General features: G+C 36.4%; 1 protein-coding gene across 4 annotated transcripts in view; it reads right to left on the bottom strand.

Moving 5' to 3' along the window:
- The window catches only part of Arhgap15 (Rho GTPase activating protein 15), a 603,756-nt gene that overhangs the window by 522,284 nt on the left and 66,953 nt on the right, over positions 1 to 14,519 (bottom strand). For all 4 annotated transcript variants that reach the window (XM_028752207.1, XM_028752209.1, XM_028752208.1 and 1 more), the window contains exon 3: positions 8,080 to 8,148. In XM_028752207.1, the coding sequence (XP_028608040.1) occupies positions 8,080 to 8,148 (69 nt within the window). The remainder of the gene's footprint in view (positions 1 to 8,079; positions 8,149 to 14,519) is intronic.

The following is a 14,519-nucleotide window of genomic DNA, read 5'->3' as shown; positions in this document are numbered from 1 at the left end:
GAGAGAGAGAGAGAGAGAGAGAGAGAGAGAGAGAGAGAGAGAGAGAGAGAGAGAATGATATGAAGGGAACCATGAGAGTTGCTCTGAAGGGTGATGCTTTCTGATACAGTGTCCTAACCTCATATAAATCTATGATGTATAGTATGTACATACATCCAAATTCTCAAGCTGGATACAATGATCACATAAATAAGAGTCGAGCAAAAGTAGTTCTGCGTCACACACTCACTTGCAAATCCCACAAAACAGCTATGCATTCCTAAAGGAGTTCTTGAAGCACGGCAAGGTGGTTAATACCTGCAACCTCCACTTGCAGAAACAGATGGAAGAGCAACCCACCAGTTCAAGGCTAAGTTGGTTTACCCAGTGAGTTGCACATAATCCAGGGATATATCATTGTGAGGGCTTATCTCAAAGAAAGAAAACAAAAGACAAAAAACAAAGAAACAAAAGACAAGCAACCAACCACACAAAATGAAAACAAGCCCCCAAAGTCTTGAGAAACTGATTTGACTTCATGGTCTCGCTTTGGTGATACTTACTGTCACAGATCCCTTGCACTCATTAGTTCATGTATGGAGTGCACCTTCATGCACTCTCTTTTTGTCTTAGCAGGGCATGGGATCAACTTTCCCTTTAGGGAAAACACTGGGCTTGGTGAAGAGCATGTTCTGTTTTGCCAAGCTATTTGCCCCCGGCCCCCCCCAAATTAAACCACTGTGTACTTCAAGGGAAATGCTATCCTTATGTTGTTGATTTCTTTACCACTACCTCATCAAAAGATCTTTTTGAAAATGACATTAGAGCATTTCATGTTTAAGATCTCCTGTGCATTTTTATCCTGACCCTTTCATGCTGGAGCCAGAATGTCTCATTCATTCACCACCAAGAAATCCAGTTTCTGCTTAGGAGATGGGTTTAGGAAGGATTTCTCTGTATCTGGAAAACTTTCGTCAGTCTTCTGAAGGCTTTTCTTAGAATTCAACTCTCTGTTTCTGTTTCACTGTCTTTACTTTCAGTGTTACTTGTTTTTAGACCATCATTGAAGTTCGCCGGCCTTGGTCTTCCTTTTCCCTGCTGTCAGAGCGTCTTATTATTATAATTCATCTGTGTTATAACTTAATTTCACTCTGTGAAGAGAGAGTTGCTCAATTTTAATAGTCTTTGTTGATGTGTGTATGCATTTTTCTCTACTCTAGGATTAAATGAATTATAAGTGGGAGACATGGCCGGGAGACAAAATTTAACTTGACTCTATTTCCAGGATTTTTCCAATTCTTCCCATCACCTGAAGCTTCTTCCCCTGGGGTAGTGCTCCCTCTGCTTGTGCACCATGGCTCTTCTCTTCTGATCTTCCTAATCTAGTCAGTACGGATTTTTTTTCATACACAAAGTATATAATCTTGATTAGCTGCTAGTCTGGATTCTCTATGTACTCCAGGCTGTCCTTGAACTTGCAGACTTCTTGTTTCTGCCTCCCATGTGTTTGTATTGCAAACATGTTCCATCATGCCTGCCTCATCATGATATTCTTGAAAATTTTCAAACACAATTAAAATAAATATGTTCTAACGATAGCCTGAATGTGCTGTCTTTTCTTGAATGTATGTTTTTTTCTTCCTGTTCTCATTCTTTGTTTCCAGAATTCTACTTATGGTGCAAATCTTATTTTAAATGACACTTTTGAAAAGTATTTGTAGGACTTGTGACTCCAAGATAAGTCTTTTCTCTCCCACAGACATTAGTGTAGAACAAAGCCTTTCTCTGGTCCTTGATACTTCTGCTTGGCCATAGGTCTTTGTCCAGGAAAGGCCATGACTTCTGAACCTCTCATCACATTCCCATAGCCTAACTCTTTTCCTGAATGACAAATGTATGAATGAAGAAGCAGATTCCTTCTTAAGGAAATTAAATACTTAATTTGAAGTGGTTTCTATAATAAAAGGATTCAACTATATATCTTATTATTACCTTAATTATTGAGACATATTATTTGGCAAACCTAACTCTAACTTAGTAAAATGACATTTTGAAAAGATTAAAGAAGTTTTTGTTTGTCGTTTCCAACTTAAACCCCAGCTGGTCAATAGAATTAGTCCCACAAGGTGATTACTCTTTTTTTCCTTTAAATAAAAAACTATAATATCTTCATAATACATTTCATCTTGAAAGCCCCCAACAAGTATTAATTAATTCACAGAATGATATTGTGCTTGAAAAGGTAACACCTGTGACTTAAGTTTATCTGCAAAAGCCTGATTTTCTCTGAGCCAGGACAACTTCCTGAGCTCTGCCCTCCAAATCCTCCTTGCTCAGGAGGAAGCAAATAATTCTCTAAAACTCACCACAGGCTTTTGACTCCTGCAAGGTTATCCATAGACATGCCTTACAATGTCTCAATGAAAATAAAGAAGATAAAGATTTAACATGCTATAACCAGTGTTATTTTTCTTGAATCTTTGTTTAGGGTGAAAGTACCTCGAAACTAATTGGGTCTCATTCACAGTAGCAATGTGGAATATATTAATAGAAGATCAAGAAACAAATGCGCAAAGTGTATCAGAGTCTTGTTAGGGTGTTTCATGTTTAAAGTCACCATTTCATAGCTGTGTTAAGCAATCACAGAGTTCTCTGCTCTGATTCCAGCTTCCTTCATGGAAGCCTTGTGATATGCATCTGTGTGGCACTAATGTTGTATTTCTTCCTGAACTGGGGCCACTGTGAGCATTTTTAGACTCCAATTAGGAATGTTTCGAAAGTTAGCTGTCAAAATACATGTGCTGTTCTTTTAATTACTCATGTTGATCACAATCAGCTCTATTATAAGAGTACTGTAAAAAATAATGCATGGTCCCCCAAAGGAAAAAAAAATATACTCATTGGAGCATCGACAATGACAGTTTTCATTTTATAAAGTAAAACATTTTACTCCAAAATGGGGTAGACCTAACGGATAATTTGAAAAGCTGTGACCAAAACTGTAGTCTCACGATTATTAAAAATATTTAAGAAAATTATTTGAATAGGATGTAAACAAAGTGAGATTTTTACATTACAGCTAATGTTTTGAAAATAAATATACATGTGAATTCATATTAAAAATAGAAAGATAAATAATAATATCGAATCAAGGAATTCAAATAATTGCCCCAAAATATTTTGGTATGTTGTGTCATACATGACAGTATGTCCTAATAGATGCTGACAACAGGACACTGGGACTGCCATGCTGAGGCATGGAGGAGATAGGGAGACAGGGAGAGATACAAGCAATCCCAAGTTCTGGGAAAGACTCTTCAGGTAGATGAAGTGTTCAAGTTCACCAGATTTAAAGTAAACTTTGTGTCTTCTAGAGCATGCTTCATGAATGGTAATGGATAATTTAAAATGTATAGATTTGTTTTTTTGGAAAACTTCCTGGTTCTTTCATTGTTACTCTTCATGACAGTCTACTCTCCAGATGGGAGTTTACATAAATGATGGCATTTCTCCCTTTAAAATAAAAGTAAGAATCCAATAGACGTCATAGAGGAAACGTTGAATGTTCCCGGTGCTCAGTATACAGAGTGAGTTAAGTGTATGCTCAGAAAGAGGATGCAGGGCAGCCAACATCAGAACAAGGAATCAAATAATTGATAATTTGAAAAGTTGGTGGAAATAGTGGCTATGCATATCTGTGTGCATGTGGAGATGGGGAAGATAATATCTTTAGAGAGACTACAGACTAGAATTTTACTTTAAAAATAAATGTTTTGCTTTGCTTTATTATTTCTTTTCAATGTCACTTTCCAAAGTAACATATTTTCTTTCGTCCTTTTTAAATTGAAACTGCAAAGATAAGACCACTCACCACATGTTAGTTAACAAAAATATAAGTTTAATATTAGGAAGATGAATTAAGAAGACTATCTTAAACTATCCTAAAGGTTTATCTAAGCTTATGTTATGCTTGATATGTAGGCATAGTTATAAAATAGAAAACTGGATGGTAGTTACTAATTAAATTTGAAAATAATTACAATTAAAATTCTTAACTTCTGTAATTCATAGTTATATTGTATGTAAAAATTTGTGATGCTTTAACATATTACTCAAATATAATTTTGCAGACATTTGTGTGCATATACACACATGTATATGTGTTATGTATGTATGCATGAATAATTATTTGTATATAGTTTTCTCATCCATTGTGCTGCTACAATGTGCCAAATTCTATATTAAGTAATAATAGTGAAATAGTAAGATATTCATAACCCTCTTTATGTATAAATTATAACTCAGTAAAGAAGATAAAGAAGGAAGGAAGTAATTTTAGTGCGATTTATCTGGAAAAGAGATAAGTCCAAGTTGCTCTCAGAAAGCAGACTATACAAGGTATATTATACTTCAAATTTGAGAAATCATGGAAGTAGTTTCCTTAAAAAATGTAAAGTTAAAAACTGATAATCTGGACAGGTGGTAGTTGCCTATGCCCTTAATTCTAGCACTTGGGTGGCTGAGGCAGGTGAATCTCTGTGAGTCTGAGAGTTCCAGGACAGCTAAGGCTACACAGAGAAAAAACCCACAAAACTGATAATCTTGAAAAACAACTATAAATACATCTAATTTCAATATTGAAAATATTGAGTTTCATTTGAATAACAAGTATATATTTATTAATATTTTTAACCAACATTTTTTATAAACCCTTAGTATCTCTGTTACATCAATTGGCAAACATGCCTTTCCAGAGCAAACAATAATGTCAACAGTAATATAAGTGGAAGCATGACAGAACATAGTGATCATAAGTCACGGCCCCTCACTTCCAGGCATTTACAGTGCAGCCATGGAACAAGTCCATTACCCATGAAATAAGAGTGGACAGTGTAGCAATATATGAACATGTGATAGGATGAAAGAACCATAATTACTAGAGAAAACTCAAGCTCCTTCAGGCTAAAAGTCATGTCTCAATCATACTTCTATTACTGGCTTGAGGGTGTGTATTTGGAAGGAGATAATATACAGCATAAATCAAGACCATGAGAGCATTCTATAAACTTGATGTTATAGGTGAAAGGAAGCCAGTTGGTTTGGTTAAGGAAAATGACATGCTGAAAATACTGCTTTAAAGAAGGTTGTTCTTGGGTTACTGCCCAAGTTTGCCCTTGTATGATGTATGTGAAAGACATAAAGGAGTATTAGTGATGGCATTTCAAAGTCAAGATGATGATATGTGTGGTCACAAAGAGAAGTGTGTGATCACCTGGCTACTGATGAGAGGCTAGTTCATAAGGTGGCTGGCTAGGTTGGGGCTGAAGAGATGTCTCAGTTGGTCATATTGCTCACCTATATATGTGCACATATACTCTCACATGTATGTGCATTAACACACACACACAGAGTTGTATGTGAATGATGGTAAGAAAAATAAACATTAAAAAAAAGACATTTGAGACCTAGAAAAGGTCTAGGACTTATTTGTTGTGACTAGACCTAAGGGAATATAAATAAAAGTTAGGACTAGAATTTGTTGTGACTGGACCTAGCCAGATGAGGAGGGAGATAGTGATGATAGGTAAATTTCACATATTTTACTTCTTGCTTTTAGTGAGAAAGAAGTGTCAGAACAAATGAGTAATTAGTACTTGAACATTTATGCAAATAGTGAAATGTAGCTCTTCTTGTACTCAAAGTCATTATCTTTGCACTCCTTCATATACTCAAAGGATACTTATAGAGTTATCCCATGCTCTTGCAGTCATGAGAAACACAGAATAGTGAACACAGAAAGCAATTTGTCTACCCTATAAGTGCAAGAGGAATATTGAATAAGGGTAAATAAGGGAGTTAAAGGACATTAAACAAGAGTCTATTTAAAATTTTATATTTATTCCGTGTATGTGTGTGTGTATCCAAGGTGGATATATGAAATCCAGAAGACAGATTGTTGAAGTCAGTTCTCTTTTTAATACATGTATCCCAAATGTAGAACTCAGGTTGAATGTGTTGGCAGCAAGTGCCTTTACCCAGTGAGCCATCAACCTAAGACTCAATTTAAAAAATGATACCAGCATAATAGCAGGTAAATGCTGCAATATTACTTAAATATAATGGTTACAAATGAGTTACAGTTTACTGGAAAGATCAGTGAACAAGTGAAGGAACACTTCAAAAGAAGAACCAGTTTGGTTGAAGCAGACTAAGCCAGAAGAAGGAGGTTGTGTTAATGAGGTAACTGGATCTTTAAGACTTGAGAACTTCTGTTTGCTTTCTAACTTCAACTTTTGGAAGAACAGAAGTCATTGAGTGTTTTGAGTAAAGGAGTGATACTGTAGGCTGACAGACACAAAATGGTCATTTTAACCTCCATCATGACTGCAGGATGAGATGGGAAGTGAATAGCTCAGGAGTGCAGATCTGTTATGGATGGCATTTCATGAAAAGGAAAGACTCTACAGGCTTAAAGAGCTGGTACAAGAATTGGTTTTCAACCTCTCCATGGTTGTCAACCCTACTTCCTCCCATCTTGGGATCATTAATTGGGTTATTTTTGCTTATTTATTTCTTTTGGTCCCTGGGCCTTAAATAGGCTGACTAACTTTGTGAAACAACAAATAAATAATTTGGTAGCAAAACCTATTCTGATACATCATCATAAGTTAGGTATGGAGGACCATGAGACTCAAGATGTGGTTGTTACTCTATCCAGGGTATTCCCAAAACCCATCTCTACCCAACCTAAAAGAGGGGACTTCTGCTCCTAGACCAAGCAGAGAGGGGACACCCAGAACTCCCTCTGAGTGGCGATCTGAATTCTTACTTAGGCTGCGAGGCTAAGCACTGCAAGGGAATATAAATAAAAGTTAAAAATATCTCTCTGGGTTCCCTGTGGGACAAGCCTGACTGCATAGGGGTTGATGTTAAAAGTATCCCCTCTTCAGGAAAAAGATATTGGGACAGGTATGGCCCTCATGCCTCACTGGACAACGACAGGGGGGACTGAAGCCACAACAAGGTCCCCATCAATTACTGGAGGTCAGGCCTCTATCCCTGCCTTCTCAAGATTAGATTCGCCACAGCCCGTCTATACTTAGAGAAGGGAGGAGATGTCAGGGGCATTCCTGCTTATACACTGAAGGCCTAAAAGCAGCCATAGTCCTAAAATCAGCAATAGGACTGTCATACATGTATGCTAGCACCAAGTCTTGGGTCTCTGTGGAAATACATTGAAACAGATGGCTATAAGCTATTGTAAACAAGCAACTTTCATGGAAATTTACCAGCGTGAGTAGTCATAGACCTTGTAAATAGGTAGCCTTGGCAGATAATACCACCTTAGATAAAGACAAGTGAATCATAGGCAGACTCATAATGACCTGTCACCTAAACATTCACCCAACTGATACCCTGTTCTGAAAGATATCTGTATTCCCCCTGAACACTCACGCCCCAGTGTCTTTCCCTTCCCCACATCCTGCTTTTTTGTGTTTATCAGCCCTGTGTGAACAAGTAAAAATTATGATTTGATTTAAAAAAAATAAGAAAGAAGGAAAGAAAGAAAGAAAGAAAGAAAGATAAAAAGAAAGAAAGAAAGAAAGAAAGAAAGAAAGAAAGAAAGAAGGAGAGAAAGAAAGAAAGAAATCTTAAGAGGAAAGAGGAAGGGGTCCTCTTCCAGGCAATTAAGTTGCTGGAATAGAGCAGGAATAGAGCAGTGGGTATTTGGTGTAAATACAGATTTAACTGGGTGGGGCAGGATACATACATTTGAATCTCTTGTCTTAAATATACTTTTAATAGTATTTGATACAAAATACTCACATCCAAGATTTCTTACAGAAGTGAATCCCATCAATAACTGTGTTAGTGAGCTTGACACTCCCTCAGCCAGCCAGCCAGATATGATCCAGTTCTGAGTGACAGGTTGATTGTAACCTTTGACTGTTTCTGAGCTAGACACTAATAAAACATACTTAAATTCTGGACTCCCACAGTGTTTGATAATTATGTGTGCAGTTTCAAGTCACTGAGTTTAGGCAACTTTTGCAGTAGTATATCCAAGAGTACAAGACTATAGTAAAATTTGTCACTTACTGGATGTTCTAGTGGTGGAATGACATCTTTCAACACATGCTGTGAATGATTCCTTCTGTGCCGGGAAATCTGCAAACACATTGACATTTGATACTATTACGTTGCTTTTCTTTACCAATTTGAAAATCATTTTAATGAGCACAATTTAGTCAATATGCAAATGAAAATGAACATATTAAAATGCAATCAAATAATGATAATAGCATATATGTAAAATGAATAATGTATTAGATGTTAATTAATTTGAATGAAATTTATATTCCAAAATGGCTGGCTGCAAAAATAGTTATGTACTCTTCTAAACCTTGAATTTCCTCTTATCAATTAATGAGATCACTATTACAATCTTGGACATCACCAGATATTTACACCTGCTTTAATCAAATTATATGATGTAAGTCCCACTACATGACATTAAAAATTAGAACACAAAAATGATATGCATATCCCTGTTAGAACTCTTAGCTTGGAGAATAGTCTCAATATTATGAGGAATCTTAAATCAATCCATACAACATATCCACAACAAGAGGCTTTGCCATTTTGTATTTGGTAGACAAGTGAGAGGCCAGTAACCAGCTTCAATCACCAGCCACATACATATGAAACTTCCAGAGGACTGATTCACCCAGCCATGGCTAGACCTCCACCTTCAAACTCCCAAGCCATTCTGGAGCATCATGGTGAAGAGACAAGCTGAGCTGATGCTTTATTCAGAAAAACATTTTTCTTTTGTTATCATACTCAAAGCATAATAAAATAAATATTTTACATTTTTGAATTTCAACATCTTAAAATGCAGTAACTGGGAAAAATATTTCATGCTAAAACATGATGTATTGCTTAGGCTGCCAGCCCATAATTCTCTGGATATGTGTTGTGTTATTCTCACATCTTCCTTTATTGTTCAGATGCCATTAAATACACAAAAGCCACATGATGCATTGTCTTTGAGCAAAGAAGAGTGAACGTTATTCTTTCTCCAGAAGAAGCATCATGAGCAAATTCCATCATTAAAGAAGAGAGGAGGAACTAATGATTTAATAAGCTTGACAGATTAAAGGATTTCATTAGTCGCATTACTTCATATTTTACATGAAAGAGAGAGTGGAAAGGAAGAAACGAGAGAGAAAGAAAGAAATGCATGAAAGAAATAAAGTAGGTCTCAGCACTTATGTAGATATAAAAAGGTTATGTTTAACAGACTGAAGAAATTTGATCAACGTCTATGAAAATTTTGAGGTAATTGCATTACCATAGAAACTAGAAGCTGGGCCTAAAATCCAGAAAAGTGTATACAATTCTGGAACCACATATTTATTCCACAAAATCTAAATTATAACAAAAGCAAACTTTGAGATAATTCTCTCTACTGCCCACCTGGAGTCTGGATGGACAGATAGACTTAATGCAAGGGAAGCACATCTATAGAATAATGGGCATGAGGTCTTCTCCCAGGCAGAGGAGCCAGCAGTAATCTCTACCATAGCAATGGTTCCACAGGGACTGCCCAATGGAACATAGAAATTCTTTTGGTGTACTGACTAGGCTATTTACTACTTTTCTTGTTACCTGGTTCTGACTCCACTATTATCTGTTAAATGTGGCAGATAAAGTGAAGCAGATAACTTGAATTTCAAGTTCAAACTCATTTAGCTCTTCGGGGAGACTGTGACTTCATGAAAAAAAATATTCATCATCAAAGATTGTGGATATAGAGCTAGATGTAGTTGGAAGTTGTGATGATTTATCTTCATTTTTCAATGTGATTGAATCTGACATTAAGTAAGAGACACATATCTGGCCTAATCACTAAAGGTATTTCCAGGAAGGATTAACTGTGGGTCAGAGAAAAACTTCTAAACAATGGGCATGACTTTGGCATCTAGCTTAAGAGTCAAGAGGTCCGCTGGAAAGGAGTTGCTGTTGCTACCTGCTTGACTTTTTGCTACCTGCTTGACTTTTTGCTGATAGGCTTTTTAATAGATTTATATCCTATTATTGTTGTCATTGTGGCTGCCATCAGAATCCAGCTTCATGGACCATTCAGTGTGAGCTTGGAGGTCAGCAGCTCTCCAGGAATGCTGGCAGGTCATCTGAGCTCTCAGCCTGTCAAGTGTACAGACAGTCACTGCTGGAGTCACTGGGCATAATCATGTAGACCAACCTAATCAGTATTGGTTAGAATTGACTAGGGGAGGTGGACTGATTTTGGGATGTCTTTTTTGGTTAGGTAGACAGATATGTTTCTAAGTGTTGGAAAATACGTACAAAATAAGAGAGGTAAGGAAAGAAGTTATTCTACTCTTGAATCTATACTTAACTTATCTGATCATTAGCGCCTGGCCTTTGACTAGATTAGGCTAATGGAATGTGAGGAGAAAAAATATACAGTAAGGTTCAAGCTATTAAGCAACCAGACTTTGTGCCAAATTCTCTGTGTCTTTGATATTGGTTAGGACTCAACATTGAACTAATCTATGTGGAATGAAGATTCAGGACCCTGGGTCATCAAGTGGAAGTAACTACCTAGGCTCAGAGAGTTAACACTCATTAGCTATTTAACTTTAAATTTGGGAAGAGGAATAGTTTTATATTTAGAGAAAATTTCAGAGTTTCCTGTAGAAAACAGCCTTCTGTTGCATAAGTGAGAAATAAATTTCTATTTCTTGGAACCATCACAGGGTTTGGAGAATTTAAAAGCTGGGATTACTTCAAAAGTGTAGCCACAGTAGACACTGAAGTGATGTAAAGATGCAAGACATCATGCATAAGGATGCTGAGAGCGAAAGGGGTCAATGAGGGATTCTATAAACTTCAGCCTCACAGTGGCTATCCGCAACTCGGCAGTGAGAAACAATCTTTTGGGATGTAGTCCTTTAAGTAAGTAGAAAGTCATTTCATAATGCCTTACATCTAGGATTATATCTCGGAAGTACTTACTATACTATACTTACATCCCTTGTTACATGTAAGAATGAAAGAGTCCTGAATAATAGAAACTTATCATTTTTGTTTTTATTTCCTTAAAACCCAACTGTATTTCTAGCTTGGGGATAAAAGTCAATTACCTTGAAAATAAAATACTTCAAGTGTTAGAGATAAAAGTGCCCAGTAAAAGACAAAGTTGATGCATGGGACCTGCTCAATGCTGTCACTCCATGTCTTCTTTTGTTCCTTCTTCACTAGTAGGTTGTGATCAAGAGAGGGCCCCATCATCCCCTAAAAACTGCCTGTCACTCACCTGGAGAACATGTACCTCTAAGGCAGGCTTTCCAATTCTACTTTGTTCTCATTGCTAACAGTAGTAAGTTTGTTATAGTTGTGACAGTTTAACTCTAAATTATTATTTACTAATTCTTAAGGTTTCGTAGAAAGCTCATCATACCAAAGCTGTTTACTAGTATAGTAATCTATTTTACTTTGAAATAAAACTGTTGAAATTAAATTAAATGATATAAGATGTAAATATGGAAAACCTCATATAGTAAGCCAATGATTAAAATTTGAAATAAATGTTAATGAGAGAAATGACCATTTCTGGACACACACTCACCTTTCTCTTGAATTGGACCACTGTATTCATGATCTAGCTAAACCAAACTTAAACTGAAAAATGATGAAAAGGTAACATCTTATGCTAACATGTTTGGAATACCCACGTGCCAGGTACTATTGAAGATTTTAGTATACATCTGCTAAGGACATATCAGTTTATAAAGTCATGATGAGATGAAAAGTTGAGTCCTTTTAGTGTACAAAGGAAAAAAATGCTTTTAAGGTAGACATTTAAGAGAGCATAAAACTTGTAAATTTTCCTGCATTTAACAGAAAAGCTAGAATCAGTTTTTACCTGTTATAAATCATCTTAATACTTCTTTGGGGGAGGTAATACTCCTTATCATTCTCAAGTCAATAAGCTGCTGATATATCATGTTCAACCAACTTATGAGGGTGTTGAAAATAGAGAACTTTCATCACTCATCATTGCTGAAACAGTCTTCCCAGGAAAGCAAAGAAACATGTCGTTCCAAACCACATAAGCCTGACCTAGAGTTAGGGTTTTGAAAATTCTGTATCCATAATGGCTTAATTGCTATCTATAGATATTAGGAAAACTTGGAATTTTTGAAATAAATCCATGTCAAAGACATCAGACTGTCTTTCTATGACATACTTAATTTGAAATAATAAATGCGGTGAAAAGTTGGGTTCAACCAAACTTCTCATGATATAAGTTTAGAAGAAAAAAGACTCCGAAATTGTATTACAAATATTAGACAATTTTATAGTGCTTTTATAGACATTTATGAGTAATGAGTTATTGTCTGATTGGTAAGTTTTCTTGGGATATCTCTTATACATGGCAGTTTAAGATGGTAGATATCCTTATGGTCAATTAGTGTTGTCAGAATAACTAACATGCTTGGTGTATCATTTCAGCAAGTTCTGAGTAGGTCATTAAAATACACTTGTTTCTGTTACCTAAAGTTTCTACTCTGAGTACTGAAAAAAGACTAATTCATTTAGTCCATGCTAATTATTCTCAACAGTTTCCAGACTAGCCGTGCTCTGTTTCACACACCTATGCTTTGTCTGAAGTTATTTATGCCATGTTTTAGGACCTGGCAAAGTCTGTTCTGTTCATTTTCCAAATAGTAGATGAGCTTGAGAACTTGAATATCAATGAAATGATGCTAATTTAATACAACTTTCTTTCAGCAAGTTATTTTCTCACATAGTTATGGAAGCTTGACCTCTGTGGAAGGCATTCTTATCACAAATGGTTCTCTTTGGCTCTATGTGGTCCTAAGCCAAAAGGGAACATATACATATGCTGACCACATAGAAGAGGGCACAGGCACATTTATTTTCTTAGATTTTTAATAATATTTCTGAATTATGAAATATTTTCAATATCATCTTACAAGTCTACATGGAAATAATCATGAACTTTGACATGGATTTATTTCCAAAATTCTAAGCAAATAAAATTCAGTTTCTCTGGCCTGTTTATTTATTTTTTAATGTCTTTTAGTTTATTCTATTTTTACTTTATTTTTTGGGGGGTTGTTTGTTTTGTAAAATTATTTTATTTATTTACATTCCAAATGTTGCCACCCTTCCCCATCTGCCTCCTTAAGTTCTTCACCATATCCCTACCTGAGAGAATGCTCCTCCATCTGCCGACCCACCCCACCTCACCCCACCAGCATCCCTCTTCCCTGGGGCATCAAGTTTTCACAGAATTAAGCACATCCTTTCCCATTGATACCATACCAGGCAGTCCTCTGCTACACATGTGCCTGAAGCCACGAACCACCCCATGTATGCTCCTTGGTTTGGTTAGTTGATACTGTTGTTCTTCCTAGGGGGTTGAAATTTCAACACCTTCAGTCCTTCCTCTAACTCTTCCGTATTGGTTCCCGACCTCAGTCCAATGGTTGGCTGTAAGAACCTGCATTTGCCTCAGTCAGTTGCTGATAGAGCCTCTCAGAGGAAAGCTTGTCAGGCTGCTGTTTGCACGTACAATATGTCAAGATTTGGTGTGTGCGCATGGAATGGATCCCAAGTTGGGCCAGTCACTGGGTGACCTTTCTTTCAGTCTCTGCTCTACATTTTGTCCCTACCTTTCATTTAGATAGAAGAAATTCTGAGTTAAAATTTTTAAAAATGAATGAGTGGCACCCTGCCTCAACTGAGGGCCATGCCTATCTACTCGAGGTAATCTCTTCTGGCTCTGTCTCCCCACTGTTGGGCATTTTGGCTAATGTCATTCCTACTGAATCCTGGTATCCTCTCACATTCCAGGTCTCTGGGATTTTCTAGAGGGTCCCCCTGCCCTCTAAATTCCACTGCTGCATATTTCTATTCTCTGGTCTGTTTATTAAGGATATCATCTTAGTTTCTTTTTAAATGACATGATTATGTCTTAAGCTTGTTTTATCTCTGTATCCTGCCTCTTTAAACAATGAAATTGTAATAATGAATGTTTGAATTGATGATGACCTTTCATTTGGAGAAGAAAAAATGCTGTCAAATTTCATCTTTCTTTGTGTGAACAAACTATTTACTCAATGATGGTACCGTCCCATTGAATTATCATGGACTATAAATGGGAATGATTTGTAGTAAGCCCCATTGAAAAGCAATTGAAATGCAAGTGTCTTGTGACTTGCATTCTCTTAAAATCAGTATGAGATTAATCTATAACTAAACAATTCTAGAGCAAAGGTGCATTTTTCCCTCATGATCACCATACAGCCCTCTCTCTTTTCTTCAGCTTTGTAAGTATGGAAGGTTAAGTGGAAACATGAAGTACACAGAATGCATAAAGCTAGCTTCCCTCGAACCCCTCTCTTTTTTTATTAGAATATTCACTATAATTCTTTTTTCAGATCTTTAGCTTCCAAGTGGGGTTTAAAATTTACTTTTCCAAA

The sequence above is a fragment of the Grammomys surdaster genome, unplaced genomic scaffold (assembly GCF_004785775.1).
Source record: "Grammomys surdaster isolate TR1022 unplaced genomic scaffold, NIH_TR_1.0 125888, whole genome shotgun sequence".
NCBI classification, from domain to species: Eukaryota; Metazoa; Chordata; class Mammalia; order Rodentia; family Muridae; genus Grammomys; species Grammomys surdaster.
Note: the sequence above shows the minus strand (reverse complement) of the source record. Positions and strands in the feature narration are given on the sequence as shown.